A 21,109-nucleotide genomic window follows, 5' to 3' on the forward strand; every position below is an offset into this window, starting at 1 on the left:
ATCCCCAAAATGCTGTTCAGATAGGACATTGATGGGATGCACAGAGCAAGGATCATGCTATTGGATGTCAAGGATACATAGTCAAACTCCCTCTGATGCCAATGTCATTCTATCATTGCTCCTCATCATTACTTTTTTGCATATCTTTCATTTCTTTGGTCTATATATCTCTCTATATCACCGTCAATATCCCCCATTTCCCTTTCCCCTGACTTTCAGTCTGAAGGGTCACGACCTGAAACGTCACCCAGTCCATCTCTCCAGAGATGACGCCTGCCCCGCTGAGTTGCTCCAGCATGATGTGTCTATCTTCGTTGCATCTTTATCTGCATGGGTAAGTTGGGCAGAAGGGCCTGTTTCTGTACCATATTGCTCTATGATGAATAGTAGCCTCTGCTGTTTTACATATGTTGCAGCTGTGCCTGGTACTGCTGCTGGTGGGTCCTCACTGAACCAGATCATGATCATTTGACTTGAATGCCTCAGACTTTATTCATGGTTTCCAGTTAGGGAATACTCGTATTGTCTTCTTAGGCAGGCATTACTCTGCACACTTTGTGATTGTAGTGGCATACTCATTTACGTTAGCCACAGAAGCTTTGAATATGGTCCAAACTACCCACACAGCAATCACAAAGGATCTCATATGTTTCCTCACACCAGCAATGTACAACTTTTGGTACTGGATCTTCTGACTTCCGTTTCTGTTTGTAAGCAAGGAGCATTCAGAACCGCTGCCAGGTGGCAGATTTTCCAAAATGCAGTTAGGAGATAGAACAATAGGCATCTTTCATGATTGTGGAGCAATCGTTGAGGGTGTTTGGGCCTCAGGAGGGTCAGAAGATGTGTTTATACTATTTAGATAGCACACACGAGGTTCATCTGGTTGAAGTCTCACGTTATTATGAACTTATTATTCAAGGCTATTAGTAGCGGTGTAAAATTCATCCTGTGCAAGCTTAAAATGTTGCTAATGATTATGGCGAGTTTCAGTACCACATGCATAATGTATCCTCCAGATTTTGAACAACAATAAATGAAGAACATTAGTAAATCAGTTTGTATTTAATAACAATCTGGTAGTTTGTTGATCTGGACTCCACTGCTTATAGTGACATTATTTTATGCAAATGAAAGTTGACCATTTGACACATTGGCTAGATTTGCAGTAATTTGCTGCTCCCCAACCACAGCTGCTCTTGGCACTAATACCTGAATACATTTTCCTTAATGTAGACCCTGGACCAGACCAAGCACTTTCCACTTCTTCCCTGAGTTGCCACTCCTGAGTGCACTAGAAAACCACAACACAATTTCTGTGCTGACTCTTCACTACCCGTGTACAGTCTCATGGAAAGAAATGCTTCTAACAGCCACGTTATTCGACAGGGCTGTGAAACCAAGTAACAATATCAACCCATTGAGTTTCAGGTTAAAAGCCAAGAGTTGTAATGCTATTCCCGACTTTTTATTTCAATTTCGAGATAGATTATAATGAGGCTGCCAAGAAGGACTGCGTAGTTCCCTGAATGTTTTAGTAAAATAATGGAAAATAATTAACATTTTTAACATTACCACACATAGCATGTTAATGTGGGAGAGGTTTAACACTCACAGGCAGAAGCCAATCTTTCCTTCGTCAAGGTCTATCACACAAGTTACAATATCACCAGCTGCCCAAGCCTGGAAAAAAAAATAAAGTATAGACAATATTTTGCCTAGAAAATTAATTTTACTTGTACATTCTATGGCAAGATACCAGGCTTCAATCATCCCATGTCCCATAATGGGACTGTAGCGGATGTACAGGAAGATTTGTAAACTGTTCATCCTTTATCACCATTACTCTAGAACCAAGATCACACCAAGCACAGTCATTGAGGTGTACTATGCAGACAACGCCAACATGTGTGTTCAGAGGATGAACTCCAAGTGATTATGGACTCGTGCTCTGAAGCTTGATAGAGAATGAGCCTAATACAGAACATTTGCAAGCAAATCATCGCTACAAACAAGCAACTGTGTATAACGCAGCCGCCCAAATTATCGAGATTTATAATGAAATCTTGGATAATGTAAATCGCATTCCCTATTACATAAAAAAACACCTGCTAGCACATGCATACGAGGGAGATGAAATTCACCACTCTCCAGTGCCCCAGCACAATCTTTTGCTGTCTGAAGAAAATAATATTCAGAGATTATGCCCTCAAAGACAGGATAGTCCACCGGGGCTGCAATGATCTCCATTTTCTCACAAGCTTCTAAGACACGGACAAGGATAAAGGTTAACAATGGTGATGAAGTGAAGGAAAGTGATGGAAAACAATCTTTAGAATGGTATTATGTGTAGAAAGGTAATCATGCAAAATATCATGGCGTCCCATATCTAGTTATGTAGAGTAAGCGAGAAGGAAGAGGGAGGAGGGTGAGGGAGATTGAGAGGGGGGATTGAGGGGGGGAAGGGATTGAGAGAGAAGGGCCAAGGGGGAAGGAGAGAGTAATTCCAATCAATGTCTAAGCCGCTAGTCACTTACCTTTCCGTAATTAGTGGTGGTAACATTCCATTTGCGAACTCTATTTCCATCATAAGCATAAGAATCTGAGGTGTCACCGACCCCCTCCTGTGGAGTAGGCAAATAGGTATCAGGAACATATACACTGTATACGCTGCCAAGAATACTACACTTTTCTAGCCATAACACTTACAAATTTTCAGGTACCGTAATCCCTGCTTAAGAACATGAATGTCAGTCAAGTACATCTCCTTATGATCCAATAATATAGTTCAACTATCAATCAATAAGTGTGTGATTCAATTATAATTAAACACATTTTGCTATCATCGCTGTGAAATAATGACAGTTTATGAACAATCTCTGTGAAAAAGTGTGAAAATTAATCAAACAGATTTCAATGATCTTTGAAATCAAAAACTGCAGATGCTGCAAATCTGAAACAAAAATAGAATGGGCTGGAAAGCAGATCAGGCAGAATATGTAGAAAAATAAACAATGTTACGAGTCTACACACCAACAAAGGGTCGTAGACCTGACATATTGGCCATTTCACTTTGCACAGCTGCTTGACGTGCTACTTTTTTCTAGGCTTTTCAAATCCAATAATCCAACATTCACAACATGTGAATACTGCCAGAAAGATCAGAATTTGAGGTCCATCGCCAATTGTCTTATTACGTTAATTGGATTCATATCACTGTTTCCTTTGTGCTGAAGGTATTCCAGACTTTTAACCTAATAAAGGAATCACTAAACGCAACCAAAAAAGAAATATGACTTGAAGGGAAATGCAATTGGTGCCATCATCTGGTAGCTGACATTACCCTTTAAGGTGGCCAAAACTGAGAATTGCTGTTGAAGTTATCTTGGCAAGATGTTACACAGTATTGTCACCACACCATGCCTGTGGTCGAGATTGAGAATACTTAGGAAAGAAAAGCAGGCCACTTTGTGATCAATAGCACTTATCATCAATAGCTTCAGGTATCATTAGGCAAATTATGCCATGCATATGGAGAACAGGGTTTGGGAAGTAAAGTGAAAATTTCACTTGATCTATTTCCCTCCTGGGATAAATAAATTTATATTGTATAGTATCGTATTGTAAAAGCATACTGCAGGCTACTTAGTCACTCATCAATTCCTGATACCATAACATTAATGTGGCTTAGCCAAGTAAGTTTCAATTTAATGGTGATCCTAAGACAATGGTGGAAGGGAATCCAAGGGTAGTAACATCATTACCTATCAAAGGGTGGTGGTTAAAATCTCTATTGGATATGACCATCATCTGGCATTTGTGTAGTGCAAAATGATATTTTCTAATTACCAATTCAAACCTGAATTTTATCCCGATTTTACCACACACAAGAACATCCATACAACATAGATCAGGACAGGAACAGGCCCTTCGAACCACAACGTCCGTCCTGAACATAATACTAGGTTAAAATAATCCCTTCTACCTGCACATGATCCACATCCCTTCATTTTCTGCATAACTATGCACTATTCTAAATTGCCTCTTGAGTACCACTATCGAATTTGCCTCCACATCAGCCCTGCCACTCCTGTCACCCACCACTCTGCGTAAAAAAGTTTGCCCCCAAACATCTCCTTTAAATTTTTCCCCTCTTATTTTAAAGTTATGCACTCTCATCTTCGACATTTCCATCCTGGAGAAAGGATATGACAGTCTATGCTATCCATGTCTCTCAGTTTTATATACTTAGGAGGTCTTCCCTCAGCCTCCAACACTCCAGAGAATAACATAATTGCTAACACTTTTTTTGTTCACTCCATATCTGCCCCAGCATTCTTTCATCACCTTCAGGTCACTGCTCAGCACATCTCGCAAACAAATGGGACCAGCGAGATGTCTCCATAAAGTTTTACACGGCAAATGCAACATGCTTAAATGAAAATACAGTCAGCATATTTCACATTTATTGCAGGAAGTACGCCTTAATAGTGGAAAAAATAAAGACGATTTTCCAAGTAGTCCCTCAAGGTGTTTTCCCCATGAATAATTGGTTAAAACAATGAAATTCAACCCCAAGCACTGGTCTTATCCTTCCCTCTGGATTCTGTACCAGTCCTACACTTACCTCAGTTCCCATACTCCACCTCACAAATTGTACATGCCCAAAATGGGCTTTTGGCAAACTTGGAGCTCTGGAATTCCTTCCTTAACCTCTCATTGAAACTAATATTCACCTAACTTAATAGATCGTTATGCCACGCAATATAAACCCATTTGTTAAGTCTCTTGCCAAGGACACTTTATGTTGAAGGAACTACATAAATGCAGATTGTTATTAGTGAATCACCAACTTGTTAAAATACCTTACCACCCACCTTGCAAAGATGCGAGAGAAAAATATCGTCTCACCTCCTGATTGAATCTGCAGTGAAGGGTGCACCAACCAACCTGCATTAGCCCCTGAGAGGAGATCAGAACTTCATACATCCACTTGCCTGTGGCCAATAACACGAGAATCAAAATGACATCAAACATAACAGAAGCACACAAAGGGTTTAGGTCTTTCCACATGTCTCACCTACATAACACATCTTTGTATCATAATCTCAAATTGGAGAACAATAATTTAATTGTTAACAATAAAAAATAATTTAAAACACGGAATTACCCTGGATATTATTGCTGAAAACCAAAGAGAAAATTGAGAAAGTAATTCTCCATTTAGGCACCATGTTTTGACAAAGCACCAATTTTTAATGTAGGCAAAATGGAAATATTGGTTTGAAACAACTGACATTCGTGCTTGAAGGGAATGGAAAACGTTTTGGGTCAGGACCCTTCTTCAGATTGATTCAGACCAAAGGGTCCTAAACAGACCCATTCCTTCTTTCCTTCCACAGATGCTGCCTGACCCACAAAGTTCCTCCAGCACTGATCTACTGAGTTACTCCAAGACTTTGTGCCTTAACGTGAAATGTTAATTGTTTTTCTCTCCATAGAATGCTCTATGTGCATTTCCAGCATTTTATGCTTTTACTTTACTTCAAACCCATCTCCAACCCTCCCAGATTGCTAAAATACCATTTCCCACAAGTTAATGGGTCTTTTCAAGCATTATTCTGTAAGATTAATGTCAAATACTGCTAACCCAAAACCCCAAATTAAATGATATAGGCAGAAAATCAACACCCAAATTAATTAAACATTTCCATCCTGATTATACCTCGGATTCGCATCCTATTAATGAGACAATCCCTGCTGTGTGAAGATTTACATGGTGCATTCTCAAGGGCCTTAATATCTCTTGTCATCTTTAGTTTTGTATTATTTTAATCTCTTTCCTTGACGGAGATGCGACTTTTTCCGTATCGTATCTCCGACCGCACTGCGGCCTAACATCGTGGAGCCGGCGATCCCTTTGCTGGGGTTAGATTTCGGGACCTCCAACCGCGGGAGCATTCGGACCTAACATCGCGGAGCTTGTGATCCCTTTGTCAGGGATCGACTTCAGGAGCTCCAACCGTGGAACCTGCGGACTTAACATCGTGGAGCTCGCAGTCCCTTGGTTAGAGCCGGCTTTTGGAAGCTCCAAGCCGCAGGAGCTTCCATCGCCCCGAAGCAGGAGATTCGATCACCCCGAATGCGGATGGTTCGACTGCCCCGACCGCAGGGAAAAAAGGAGGGAAGAAGATAATACGTTATTGTCTTCCATCACAGTGCGCTGTGGTGGTTGATTATGCAAATTTTTATGTAGTAGTGCGTCTTGCTGCTTTTTTGGTATGCCAGTATGGCAAATCAAATTCCTTATATGTTCTTACATACTTGGCTAATAAATTATTTGTATCTTGTATTCCCTACTCCTGGCAGACTTGCCCTTCACTCCAATAGGAACATGCAGGCACCGAACTATTGTTAACTCACGTTAAAAAGCTACCAATTTTCCAGACATCTCTTTATCTGCAAATAGCTACCCCGAATAAACTTCTGGAAGTTCCTGTCAGCTACTATCAAAATTAGCCTTGCCCAAGTTTAGGGTATCAACTATTGGGAAAGTTTTATCCTTTGCCATAAATATTTAAAATCTAATAAAATTATGGTAATTTGTCGTAAAGTGCTCCCCTACTCACACTTCAGTCACCAACTCTGCTTTATTTTCCAAGAGGTTGAGTTTTACCCCTTCTCTAGCTGGGCCCATTACACATTGATTGATAACATTTTCCTGAACCCCACATTTCTATCCCATCTAAGCCCTTAGCACAATGACAGTCCCAGTTGGTATCACAACCCAATTATCCTTGCAACTCTCCGCAATCTCCCTGCATATTTCTTCCTCTAACTCTTGTAATTTAATCACGAACTACTGCTGTGATTCTTTTCTTAATCAAAAAGCAACACGTTGTACCGTGGAACACTGAGCCGTCAGATCTGCTCCTCCTTCAGCCGTGTTTTGTAGTAGCTATAATATTTCAGCCTCTTGTCCCAATTCATCCAAGTCACAGTGCGCTCCATAATGTTTGGGACAAAGACCTTTATTTGCCTCTGTACTCCACAATTTGAGATTTGTAATAGAAAAAAATCACATGTGGTTAAAGTGCACATTGTCAGATTTTAATAAAGGCCATTTTTATACATTTCGGTTTCACCATGTAGAAATTACAGCAGCGTTTATACATAGTCCCCTCATTTCAGGGAACCATAATGTTTGGGTCACAGCAATGTTATGTAAATTATGAAAGTAATTATGTTTAGAATATTGTTGCATATCCTTTGCATGCAATGACTGCTTGAAGTCTGCGATTCATGGATATCACCAGTTGCTCGGTGTCTTCTCTGGTGATGCTCTACCAGGCTTGTATTGCAGCCAGTCTTTAGCTTATGCTTGTTTTGGGGGCTAGTCCCTTTCAGTTTTCTCTTCAGCATATAAAAGGCATGCTCAATTGGGTTCAGATCGGGTGATTGACTTGGCCCCTCATGAATTGACCATTTTTTAGCTTTGAAAAACTCCTTTGTTGCTTTAGCAGTATGTTTGGGATCATTGTCTTGCTGTAGCCGGCCAATGAATTTTAGCATTTGTTTGATCTTGAACAGATAGGATGTGTCTATACACTTCAGAATTCATTATGCTATTACCATCAGCAGTTGATGATAAGTGAGCCAGTACCTTCAGCAGCTATACATGCCCAGGCCATAACATCCCCACCACTGTGTTTCACAGATGATGTGGTATACTTTGGATCTTGGGCAGTTCCTTCTCTCCTCCATACTTTGCTCATGCCATCACTCTGATATAAGTTAATCTTCATCTCATCTGTCCACAAGACCTTTTTCCAGAACTGTGGATGCTCTTTTAAGTACTTTTTGGCTAACTAACCTAGCCATTCTATTTTTGCAGCTAACCAGTGGTCTGCATCTTGCAGTGTAGCCTCTGCATTTCTGTTCATGAAGTCTTCTGCGGACAGTGGTCATTGACAAATCCACACCTGATTCCTGAAGAGTGTTTCTGATCTGTCGGGACAGGTGTTTGGAGATTTTTCTTTATTATAAAAAGAATTCTTCTGTCATCAGTTGTGGAGGTCTTCCTTGGCCTGCCAGTCCCTTTTGCGATTAGTAAGTTCACCAGTGCTCTCTTTCTTCTTGTTGATGTTACAAACAGTTGATTTTGGTAAGCCTACGGTTTGGCGGATGTCTCTAACAGTTTTATTCTTGTTTCTCAGTCTCATAATGGCTTATTTGACTTTCATTGGCATAACTTTGGTCCTCAAGTTGATAAACAGCAATAAAGGTTTCCAAAGGTGATGGAAAGACTGGAGGAAAGACTATGTGCTGAGAGCTCTCTTATACCTGCATTAAGGAAGCATTTAAACACACCTGAGCAATTACAAATACCTGTGATGAGTCCCAAACATCATGGTGCCCTGAAATGGGGGGACTATGTATAAACAGAGCTGTAATTTCTACATGGTGAAACCAAAATGTATAAAAATACCCTTCAATAAAATCTGACAATGTGCACATGTGATTTTTTTTCTATTGCACATCTCAAATTGTGGACTAGAGGCAAATAAATAAATGATGGGTCTTTGTCCCAAATATTATGAAGGGCACTGCCCTAGCTCCTCAGCCACACATTAATTTGCCTTATTCTACTATTTCTACTCTCAAATGTCTGAAGAAGCATCCCAACCTCAAACATCATCATCCATTTTCTTCAGAGATGCTGCCTGACCCAATGAGTTACTCCAGCTATGTGTCTATCTTATCCTACACTCAGCTGCACATGGTCACTGGAAGTATTCCAGAGATTACTACCCTTGCGAACCTGCTTTTTAAAGCCATGTCATTGGTACCAATATGTACATTGACCTCTGCTACTCACCACCATCCTTGAAAAATTTCTAGCAACTACTCAAGAAATATTATTGATCCTGGAACCTGGGTGACAACATACCTAGTATCACTTTTGCAGCCACAGCATCTCCAGTCTGCCCGCTATTGGGTTTCCTATCACTACAGCTGACACCGTCTCCACCATTCACCTACCTGTTTATGGAAAATTATATTGCAGCTACACTCAGTCAAACCTCATTACATGTTTTGAAACAATCACCTTTCATTGTTCTAAACCCGAAATTCATTGTCCATGTTTCAAGTTGGAAACTTGATGTTTCCTAAATGGATTCTCCATTTCCCAGAAATCAACCTAGTAAATCTTTCTTCTGCCTTCAATGTATGTATTCCAAGATTAGTCCTGCAAAAGACCTGTGTAACAATTTCCTTCCTGTCGTTCATACTAGTTCTGTGTTATCCCACTTTTGCATCCACTTCCTACACACTAAGGGCAATTTATAGGGGCCAATTAACCTACAAACCAGCACATCTTTGGGCCGTGGGAGGGAAACAAGTGTGCCCAGAGGAAACCCATGGTCACAGGGAGAATGTGCAAATTCCCTGCAGACAGCAGCCAAGATCAGGATTGAGCCAGTCTCAGGCACTGTGGAGCAGCAGCTCTACCAGCTCTTGTGAAGTGCACAGAGGGGAGGATATGGGAAGATGGGACTGGTAGGATTGTGAGAGAATCGCAAAAAAATGTTAAGGATATGATCGTATCTGACTGACTGCATCGAATGAATGGACTCCGGGTGCTCCGGTTTCCTCCCACATTCCAAAGACACACTCAGGTGCAGGAGGCAGCACCAAAGCAGTCATTACTGTAGCAAGGAAAGAGTTGGGGAGTGATACCAGAGAAGGCTTTGAATTAAGACTGGTCCACATAGACGATACGAGACAACTTTCTTTATCCTAGGAGGGAAATTGATCTGCCAACAGTCATAAAAACACAAAATACATGAAACATGAAATTAAAGTGACGAGTGGAAAGGATTGGGGATGTGTACAGATTGAGGTTGGGGGCGGGGTGGGGGGGAGAGTCCATCTCAGTCTACCCCACGACTGAAGGGGAAGGAGTTGTGCAGTTGGATAGCCACTAGGAAGAAGGATCTCCTGTGGCGTTCTGTCCTGCATCTTGGTTGAACCAGTCTGTTGCTGAAGGTACTCCTTAGGTTGACCAGTGTGTCCTGGAGGGGGTGAGCTGTATTGTTCAGGATGCCCCGCAGTTTGAGGTGCATCCTCCCCTCCAAGACCAACTCCCACAAATCCAACTCCACCCCCAGGAGGGAGCAACCTTCCTGATGAGTTTGTTGATCCTATTGGATCTGTAGCCTTCGTCCTGCTGCCCCAGCACACGGCAGCGAAGAAGATGGCACTGGCCACCACCGATTGGTAGAACATCTGCAGCATCTTACTGCAGATGTTGACAGAGCGGAGCCTTCTCAAAAAGTACAGCCGGCTCTGTCCCTCCTTGTACAAGGCCTCAGCGTTCCTGGACCAGTCCAGTTTACTGTTCCGGTACACGCCAAGGTAGTTGTAGTCCCTGGTAATCTGCACATCCACACCATTGATAAGAGACAAGGGACAAGGGTGTTCCTCTCCTCCTAAAGTCCACCACTAACTCCTTAGTCTTGTCGGTGTTGAGTTGCAGGTGATTCAGCCCACACCACTCAACAAAATTGTTGACTACACAATGTAGACAACCAGGAGTCAGCCACCAGATGGGGCCATGCGAGTGCCCATGTCGAGATCTTCAATTTGTACAAATGGGTTGAATCAAAAGAGAACTGTTAATGGGGAGAACAAGTTTTACCAGGCAGAAGAGAGCATTAATTGAGGGGAATTGATTGAATATATTCTAGAAAGAAAAAAAGGGCTTCAAGGTCTTTCTGATAGAGAATAGCCTTAAATGAGAATTTCATATGAAATGCTATTTAACTGAAAACAATGTAAATCAATGTATTAATGAGTGGTAGACAAAAATGCTGGAGAAACTCAGCAGGTGAGTTTCACCCGCTGAGTTTTTCCAGCATTTTTGTCCACCTTCGATTTTCAAACATCTGCAGTTCCTTCTTAAATATTAATGAGTGGTTGTGACTTGATGCGAGATTGGAAATGGGCAGTAGAGTTTTTGCAAAGCAATTAAAAATAAATAACTGAAATATCACTATTACTTAAGTATTCAGACCCTTTACTCAGTACTTTGTTGAGGCACCTTAGGCAGCAATTACAGCCTCAAGTCTTCTTGGGTATGACGCTACAAGCTTGGCACACCTGTATTTGGATAATTTCTCCCATTCTTCTCTGCAGATCCTCTCAAGCTCTGTCAGGTTGGATGGGGAGCGTCGATGCACAGCAATTTTCAGGTCCCTTCAGAGATGTTCAATCGGGTTCAATTCTGGGCTCTGGCCGGGTCACTCAAGGACATTCACAGACTTGTCACGACTCCAGTCCTGTGTTGTCTTGGCTTAGGGTCGTTGTCATTGTTGGAAGGTGAACCTCTGCTCCAGTCTGAGGTCCAGAATGCTCTGGAGCAGGTTTTCATCAAGGATCTCTCTGCTCCGTTCATCTTTCCCTCGATCCTGACTAGTCTCCCAGTTCCTGCCGCTGAAAAATATCGTCACAGAATGATGCTGCCACCACCATGCTTCACCGAAGGTATAGTATTGGCCAGATGATGAGCAGTGCCTGGTTTCCTCCAGAGGTGACACTTGGCATTCAGGCCAGAGTTCAATCTTGGTTTCATCAGACCAGAGAATCTTGTTTCTCATGGTTTGAGAGTCCTTCAGGCGCCTTTTGGCAAACTCCAAGCGGGCTATCATGTGCCTTTTACTGAGGAGTGGCTTCCGTCTGGCCACTCTACCATAAAGGCCTGATTGGTGGAGTGCTGCAGATATAGTTGTCCTTCTGGAAGGTTCCACCATCACCACAGAGGAACTCTGGAGCTCTGTCAGAGTAACCACCTCCCTGACCAAGGCCCTTCTCCCCCGATTGCTCAGTTTGGCCGGGCAGCCAGCTCTATGAAGAGTCTTGCTGGTTCCAAAGTTCTTCCATTTAAGAATGACGGAGGCCACTTTGCTCTTCGGGACCTGCAATGCTGCAGAAATTGTTTTATACCCTTCCCCAGATCTGTGTATCACACATTCCTGTCTCGGAGGTCTACGGCCAATTCCTTCGTCTAAATGGCTTGATTTTCGCTCTGACATGCACTGTCAACTATGGGACCTTATATAGACAGGTATGTGCCTTTCCAAATCATGTCCAATCAATTTAATTTACCACTGATGGACTCAAAGTCAAAGTATCCTTTATTGTCATTCAGACCTTTCGGTCTGAACGAAATTTCGTTGCCTTGCAGTCATACATATAATAAAAAATAACAAAAACACACAATAAACACAAATTTTAAATCCACCACAGTGAGTTCACCAGGCACCTCCTCACTGTGATGGAAGGCAAAAGTCTTAAAGTCTTTGTCTCTTCCCTCCTTGTTCTCCCTCTGCGCTGAGGCGATCCAGGCCTCCGATGTTGTGACCCCCACCGGCTGATGGTTAGTAAGTCCTGTGGCTCAATCGTGCTCCGCGAACGGGCCGGTTCAAACTCCGCGACCCGGGGTGGTCGAAGCTGCTGAAGCTGCCGCCCTCCAGTCCAACGGACGCAACAGTTGTTGCGGGAGTTCCGGAAAAACAGGTCACCAACCTGCGACGGGTCCACCAGCCTCGTTGTCGGGTCCGCCGCCGGAACGCTGCCACAGCTCCAAGTCGGGCCACCGCCGGAACGCCGCCACAGCCCCGAGGCCGCCAGCTCCGCCATTAGGCCTCAGCGCAGACGGAGACGGACTCTAATCAAGTTGTAGAAACATCTCAAGGATAATCAATGGAAACCGGATGAACCTAAGCTCAATTTTGAGTGTCATAGCAAAGGGTCTGAATACTTATGTAAATGTGATATTTCAGTTATTTCTTTTTAATTACTTTGCAAAAATTTCTGAACACCTGTTTTCGCTTCTTCAGTCTGGGGTATTGTGTGGAGATTGAAGATTTAAAAAAAATGAATTTAATCAATTTTAAAATAAGGCTGTAAGGTAACAAAATGTGGAAAAAGTGAAGGGGTCTGAATACTTTCTGAATGCAGTGTATACCAGAAGATGAGTTGGGGAGTTATATGATATTATGGAGGTAGAAACAATGGTCCCAGCAATGTAATAAATCTGTAGCCTGGAACACCTTGGAGTAAGGCAAGTTAATGTGGAACAGTTTGGTTCAAAATCAGACAGTTGGTCAGGAAAGTAGGTAAATGCGTTTGTGGTGCAACTGAACTATTTGTCTTTGATTTTACTCCACAGTAATTCAAATGACACAATACAACATGGTCAGATCCTTCTTACAAAAGGTATAATTAAACGGATGCTTTGACCCACCTAAAAATGTTCACACTCACCTTTATATATACAAGAGGTAGCTCTTATTGAGCTGAAATTACTGTGACCAACAACCTAAAAAAAAGAACAAGTACAAGTTAACATTTACAGTGCCATAATTATTCCTCAGCTGCACGGGAGATGGATTACATTAATCTATAAATCATTCCCTCAAATCCGTGAAATGACAGCAAAACGCAGGGAATCTTGCAAGTGGCAATGAAGAAATAGCAACATTATCAGTATGGATTCTGAGCATTATAATAACATTATTCATTCCTAACCTTCAAAGGTTCATTGCAAACGAATGGGTAGTAAAAAACAAATATGAAGCACACAGGATTTCATGGCCAAGCCATACAGATCAAGAAAATCACATTGGATGTCAAACCCGGACCATGTTGACTAAGCTGATCTCAGACAGAAAAAATGCAACTAGACAGCTGTGAAATCCAACTGGCGGTGCCACATCTATACACTGACTATAGATGGAGCAAAAAGGAACTGCAGATGCTGGAATCCTGAGCAAAACATAAAGTGCTGAAGGAACTGAGTGGGACAGGTTGCATCTCTGGAGGACAAACAGGTGACGTTTCAGGTTGGGATCCTTCATTCAGACCGAAGCAGAGTCCAGACCCAAAACATCACCTGTCCATGTTCGCCAGAGATGCTGCTTGACCCGCTGAATTAAGACCCTGTCCCACTGTACAAGGTAATTCAAGAGCTCTCCCGAGTTTAAAAAAAATCAAACTCATGGTAAGTACGTAGAATGTACGTAGCGGCTACGTCGGAGCTCGTGGACGTCTAGTAGCAGCTCGTAATGCTAACGGCAGGTACTCGGGAAACGCGGTAATTCGTGAAGATTTTTCAGCACTGTGAAAAATGTCCACGAGAGCCCCGAGTACCTATGAACGGCTATTACCGTAATTCTCCGAGTTCGAATCAGGGGAAACTCGGGAGAACTCTTGAATTACCTCGTACAGTGGGACAGGCCCTTTACTCCATCACTGTGTTTTGCACAAACTATGATAACTATTGTACCAACTATGGTAATTAGACTTTCACTGTACCTTAATTGGTACATGTGACAATAAAGTGACCGTTGAGCCTTTGAACTATAAATCCTTGTCAAACATACAAATGTGTTGATTTTACAGTGCAAGATTGAACTCAAAAATGATTTGCAGTTTATTCGAAGAATATGTTTTTCAGATGGTGGAGTAACAGGTACGATCGCCATTTGTGGAACTCTCTCACGGTTCCGTGTATTGGTTCTCGGGGGAATCCCATCCGCCTACTGATTTGGTAGCGGGTTGGCTGGATGGCAGAAGGCAAAGAGTTGCAATAAAAGGCACTTTTTCAGGTTGGCTGCCAGTGACGAGTGGAGTTCCGCAAGGGTGGGAGCTGGGGCTGCTTCTCTTCACATTGTAAATTAATGGTTAGGATAAGTGGATTGAAGGCTTTGCAGACGATGCTAAGATAAATGGAAGGGCAGGCAGTGTAGAGGAAGCAAGGAAGCAAGCAGAAGGACTTGGACAGGTAAGGAGGTTGGGCAGAGAAGTGGCAGATGAAATTCAGTTTAGCAAAGTGCGCAGTCATCCATTTTGGTAATAAGAATAAAGGCGTAGATTATTTTCTAAATGGATAGATAATCCAGAAATCGGAGGTGCAAAGGGACTTGGGAGTGCTGATGCAGGATGGAATAGTTTAAAGTGAGAGGGAGATAGCTTGATGGGAATCTGGGGGGTACATTTTTCAGAGTTGTTGATATCTGGAATGAACAGCCAGAGGAGTTGATGGAGGCAAGAACAGTAACAATATCTGTACTTCCGGTGGCGCTGGTGCCAGCAGCCTCCACCTTCAGCCCGGTATCTTTTTGTTTTTTTGTTTTTTTAGTTATGTTAAAGTGTGTTTTTTATGTTTTTTTAAATGTCTTTATGTGGGGGAAGAGGGCACGGTAAGGGGGATACCGTCCTTCGGTCGCTTCCTGGAGAGGACGCAACTATTATTCGAGTCGCGTCCTCACCCCCCCAGCGGCCTACCTACTGTATTGGCGCGGCCTTTCCTGCCGGGATCGACCAGAGCTCCAGCAGCGGCGGGACATCGCTGTAACATCACGGGGCTGGCGATGCCTTACCGGGGGTCGCCGTCTGGAGCCCGGAGTGATGGACCTGCGGCACCGACATCATGGAGCTGCGGTTTGCGGAGCTCCCAACGCGGGCGGCGCTGATCAACAACGCGGGGTTCTGCGACTCCGCCCGGCTCGGCCTGCGGACTCGGGAGCTGCGGACTCCGGCTGCGGGAGGCGGCTGATCAGGAGGTCCGGGCCGCTGAGGAGGAGGATGTTCACCGTCGGGGATCGGCGTCGGCGTTCCACCAGCCCGGCGAGAGGGCCTGAACATCGGGCCGCCCGGTGCGGCGACTGCGGGTGCTCGGAAGGCCCAGACCACGGATGAACATCTGGGAAGATCGGAGGGGAGGTTGGCTGTGTTTGTGGACTTTCTGTGTTTGTGCTTTTCTTTTTTTAATTCAATTTTATTTTTAATATGTTTTATTATTTATTATTTATTTATTTTTATGATACTGCCTGTAAGGAAAATTCATTTCGTTGTCTCTAATTGAGACAATGACAATAAATTTGAATACAATACAATCTGGGTAGGTACTTGAATGAGAAGGGCATCGATGGATATGAATTAATGCAGGTGTAATGTATTCATGCATATTCATGTATATACTAATGAGTTGGTGTTGTATATAAGTAGGGAATGTTGGGTAATAAATCTCTCTCGTGATCCAGGCAGCCTGCGTGTAAGTTGTTATTCATTCTGCTGTCCGTAATATAGCAGCAGGCAAGTGGCATTTGCATAGATATGCATGATGTAGGGATAGATAGGCCAAATCTGTTGCAAAACTTTATGATAAACAGCCCAGAAATGGGCCCTTCAGCCCATTATATCCATGCTGAATTTGAGGAAGAAAACTAAAATAAAATGGAATATGTTAAGAAGAACTTATCTTTAAAAGCAGGGAGTTAATCCTGAAACTGTTCTCTCAAGAACTTACCCCAAGTAAGTCATCATCCACAAGCAGCAATCCTTCAAACCCACTTGTGTGATCCAGGACCACTGTGGTTGGGCCAAGACGCCCATCCGCATTTTGATCTGAAATATCGAGCCAATAATCAAACTGTGAGCAACTGCCAGCATCCAACTGACAACAATCACTAAATAAACTTGCAGAGATGGATAGAACACAGATAGCAGCGAGCAAATTACAGCTTGCGATCTGATCAGTATTTGGAGAGCAGAATAGAACAGTTACACAGCAAAGGGTCAAAGAGTAAGAGCATTTCAGGCAATTTGTATATAATAGAGACTCTAAAATCTGGCACTAAAAATATTCAAAATTATGCTTGTGCAAAGCAATACATTTTAAACAGATGATAGTGACTCAATTCTTGGCTTTCACAAATAACCTCACTGTCTGATTACCAGGTTGCATTCCTAACAACTTTTCCTCATTCTAGCTGAGGGAAGGAAAGTCAGGATTGTGGTGAATGAATGATTCAGAAATATCTTTTACGTCCCTTTATCAGTCATTATCTATTAAATGTTCCATTTCATATGTAAATGTTGCAGCACAGTGGTGCAGCTGGTACAGCCGCTGCCTCACAACAGAAACCAGAGTTCAATCATGACCTAGGGTGCTGTCTGTGTGAGGTTTGCACCTTCTCCTGTGACCACATGGGATTCCCCCTGGTGCTCCGGTTTCCTTCCACATCTCAAAGACGTGCGTGTTTGCAGGTTGTGGCCTCTGCAAATTGTTCCTAATGTGTCGGGAAGTGGGATAACATAGGACTAGCGTGAACAGATGTCTCCACGTGGTATCTTTGAACTTTATTTTGGATGTGTATACAAGCTAAACATCTGCCCATACAACAATGACAACTTCTACATCAAAGTATAACACTAGGTGAGGCCTGAACATTATTCTGATGCTAATGAGTGAATGAGCATTGGAGCATGTGTTATCCCATAGGAGCATGTGTCATCAGAAGAGCTTGACCACATCCATGTTGCGATTCTACATCACCAACATGTGATGTAGTCTGAAGAAGGGTCTCGACCCGAAACGTCACCCATTCCTTCTCTCCAGAGATGCTGCATGTCCCGCTGAGTTACTCCAGCTTTTTGTGTCTATCTTTTATGTGATTTGGTGAGTTGATCTTAAAAGTTAGCGCTCCTATATCCATTTTTTTAACTCAGCTTGCATTAGTGCAGATGAACTCAGGAAACTTGATCAACTTCACCAATCACATTAAACTAAGTTAATGCTCACATGGAAAATCTCGAAATGTCAATTATGTCCCTTACGGCAGATCCTGTGCAAAAAAAAAACCTACTAGCTGTCAAGGAATAGGACATTTGTGCTTATTTATTTTTAATGTATTGTAGTTCTGCTATAAAGTAGGTATGTTGCAAAGCCTACCTGAAGCGTCGTTGAATATCTGCCGCTGAGGTTGTGCGCGATTTTGGCGCCGTTTAGAGGGGGCGGGTTTAAAACGCGATTTTCTCTAAGCTGTTCCAATCGAAAATGTTCAGCCTAGTTAATTATTAACGAAAAATCGCTGATAGACCCCGTCGCAAAAGCTATTATTAGGTTTAAAGGCCTTGAATAATAGTTATAGTAGTTTAAAAATCAATCTTTAAACCCGCGATCGTCAGCAACCGCAGGGTCTCATAAAGAAAATAGCAGAAGGTAGGTTGTATATTTTTACATTCAAAAGGGCTTCTAAAGATCCTTTTATACAAAATTTAATATTGCGAGTAGCTCAATTTGGGCCCATTATATCGCGCAGTATTTTTCTCGGCATTTGAGGCACAAATCTACCGCAATGTGAACGTTCTAAACCAGCGCGTTCCACAGGGACCCACTGGAAAGCTGATTTAAATGGGCATTTATTTACAGCAATTGAACACTGAATTCCTTCCATTTGGCCTATAAATTAATGTAAATGAGATTTTAAAATCATGTTTTATTGTGAATTATTTGTGAATATTATTTGGACATTTAGGCTATTTAAAAATGTTAATCATTTATTAAGAAATGGATAGATGTTTAGATCTAGTAATTGAAGTCTGAAATTAGCTACAATTAGGTAACTAACTAATTATATGCTTTAATTTCAGGTCATCCAAGTAAGATTATTTTATATTTGTTTCAGAATGCTTCAATCTATGATAACTGAAAATTTCATTCAGTTCTCTTAATTTTTAAGAAAGTTATGGGCTTTTGACTGTTCACGATCACAACTTTTTTGTTATGTCCATAGAAAATCAATAGGGAACAAGATGCTCATTTCCGAGTATGAAAATGGCCATAACTTTTTAAATACTTGAGATATGAAAGTGAATTAGATGTCAAATTAAACTTATTTTTATGCTTTATCTGATGGGATAAATTACAGACTTGATTTTTAAAATCTCAAAATTTTGTAACATTGCTATATAAAGCATATTTCCATAACCCTAGATATAAGGAACTACAGCCTCTGGGATCTTGTGCAAACACAAGTGCAGGAAGAACTTGGCGGTTCAGGCACCATCAGTTAAAGGAATGGAAAGTTGACAATTTGGGTTGGGACCCTTCTTCAGACTGATTATAGAAGGGGGGAAGACAGATGGAAAAGAGAGGCAGGACAAAGCTAGCAGGTATTAGATGGCTACAGATGAGGGAGAAACAAGGAAGTGTAATGCTGGTTTACAAAAAAAGACACAAAGTTCTGGAGTAACTCAGTGGGTCAGGCACCATTGCTGGAGAACATGGATAGGTGACGTTTCGGGTCAGGACCCTTCCAGTTTGAAGAAGGGTCCCAACCCAAAGCGTTACCTATCCAAGTTCTCCAGAGATGCTGCCTAGCCTGCTGAGTTACTCCAGCACTGTGCCTTTTTTAACAGACGAAGGAAGTTTGAACGGCAGATGTTTGTTTGTACGCTACGAAAACAGAATACGAAGTGCCTCACTCCGGTAATGGAGGCCAAAGTTTGCCTTGGCGGACAGAGAGCAAGTGTTTGGCAAAATGGTCGTCTGGACTACGCTTGGTCTCATCTCCATCTAGGAGCCACAGCAGCCCTCCCAGGTGAGATAGTCATACGTTCCAAGCTTGTCGGCTGCATTTGGTGTTCCTAATGCAGCCTCCTTTACATTAGTGAGACAAAGCATAGATTAGAGAGCCGTTTCCATTGGATACTTGAAAGCCACATAAAAGTCACTTTGGAAATTGACAAACACATAAAGTTCTCTTGGGTTTTAAATAAAAGTCAGAGGTGAATAAAAGAAACTGTTGCACATAATCAATGGCTGTTTACGTGTGGCCACACTCTGGCAATGGAGAAGGCCAGGACAGAAAGATCAGGATGAGAATGGGAAGAAAAGTTAAAATGGTTAGCAACCAGGAGATCAAGTAGACTGAGTGCAAATGTTCAGCTAACCGGTTGCCAAGTCTACACGTGATCTAATCAATGTACAGAAGGTGGTAGATAGAGTTGTAAAGGAGGTGATCTTTGGGCAGATGTGGTAGATGTGGTTAGCGGAGGTGAACATGAACCTCTGTATCACTTGGAATGACTGCTGAGGTCCCAGGCAAGGGAGGAGATATAGGGATTCTGAGCTGGAATCGCGGTTATTTGTGGAGTTGTGGACAGTGAGGGAGGCTGTCAAAGTATACAGCGAGGTATAAATCAACTACAGAAATGGGCAGCGAAATAGCAGCTGGCGTTTAATCTAAGCAAGTTTGGGAGGTTGAATGTCAGGGGAAGATATATGCAAGACCCTTAACAGCATGGATTTGCAGAAGGATCTTGGGCTCCAGGCAGTGTTCCCACTGAAGGAAATTACCTGAAATTCGGGACATTCTGGTTGTCTTTGGGTAATTTTAGGGAAATTGAATAATTTCGGGAAATTTCCGCATCCGACCCGCGAAGGGGTGTAAAGGTAATACACACAGCACTGCCGGTTTGGCGCTCAAAGGTTTAAACAGAGCGCTGTCAGTTTTAACACGTGGGAATTTAAACAAAGAGCTGTTGGCTGCAACGCTATGGGTTCTAAATATAGCGTTACTGACTGCAGCGTTATGGGCTTTAAACGTAGCGCTATGGGCTTTAAATGTAGCGCTATGGCCTCAGCCTTATGGGTCACAGACTGTTCGGGAAAAATCTCATATAACAATAATTCTTTCTCAGTGGAAGTTGAGCCTTGAATTATTTTTCAGGCAGTGGTAGAATTCTGGATAAGCCTAGTCGTGAAAAGTTACCTGTGGGCGGTGGGATTGCAGTTACATTGGGATTGGCCTTGATTTTACAGAACGGTGGGTGGGCTCAAGGGGCCGAGAGGGAAGGGTGGAGAGAGGGAGAGAGAGGGGTGGAGAGAGGGAGAGATGGAGGGGGGAGAGGCGGGAGAGGAGAGGGAGAGAGAGAGAGAGAGGGAGAAGGAGGGAGGGAGAGAGGGAGAGAGGGAGAAGGAGGGGGGAAGAGAGAGGGAGAGGGAGCGAGAGAGGGAATAAGAGGGAGGGAGGGCGAGAAAAAAGGAAGGGGGACAGAGAGAGGGAGGAAGAGAGAGAGAGAGGGAGGAAAAGGGGGAGGGAGGGAGAGAAAGAGGGACAATAGACAATAGGTGCAGGAGTAGGCCATGCGGCCCTTCGAGCCAGCACCGCATTCAATGTGATCATGGCTGATCATCCCCAATCAGTACCCCATTCCTGCCTTCTCCCCATATCCCCTGGGAGGGGGCTGCTGGGCT

The 21,109-nt window shown here is 42.8% G+C and overlaps 1 protein-coding gene across 4 annotated transcripts in view; it reads right to left on the bottom strand.

Moving 5' to 3' along the window:
- Positions 1-21,109, bottom strand: part of rnf123 (ring finger protein 123) — a 204,342-nt gene that overhangs the window by 175,157 nt on the left and 8,076 nt on the right. For all 4 annotated transcript variants that reach the window (XM_033036858.1, XM_033036859.1, XM_033036857.1 and 1 more), the window contains exons 5-9: positions 16,376-16,473; positions 13,330-13,384; positions 4,912-4,997; positions 2,538-2,624; positions 1,616-1,683 (exon numbers count right to left, since the gene is read on the bottom strand). In XM_033036858.1, coding sequence (XP_032892749.1) covers positions 1,616-1,683; positions 2,538-2,624; positions 4,912-4,997; positions 13,330-13,384; positions 16,376-16,473 — 394 coding nt within the window. The remainder of the gene's footprint in view (positions 1-1,615; positions 1,684-2,537; positions 2,625-4,911; positions 4,998-13,329; positions 13,385-16,375; positions 16,474-21,109) is intronic.

Source organism: Amblyraja radiata, chromosome 18 (assembly GCF_010909765.2).
Source record: "Amblyraja radiata isolate CabotCenter1 chromosome 18, sAmbRad1.1.pri, whole genome shotgun sequence".
NCBI lineage: Eukaryota > Metazoa > Chordata > Chondrichthyes > Rajiformes > Rajidae > Amblyraja > Amblyraja radiata.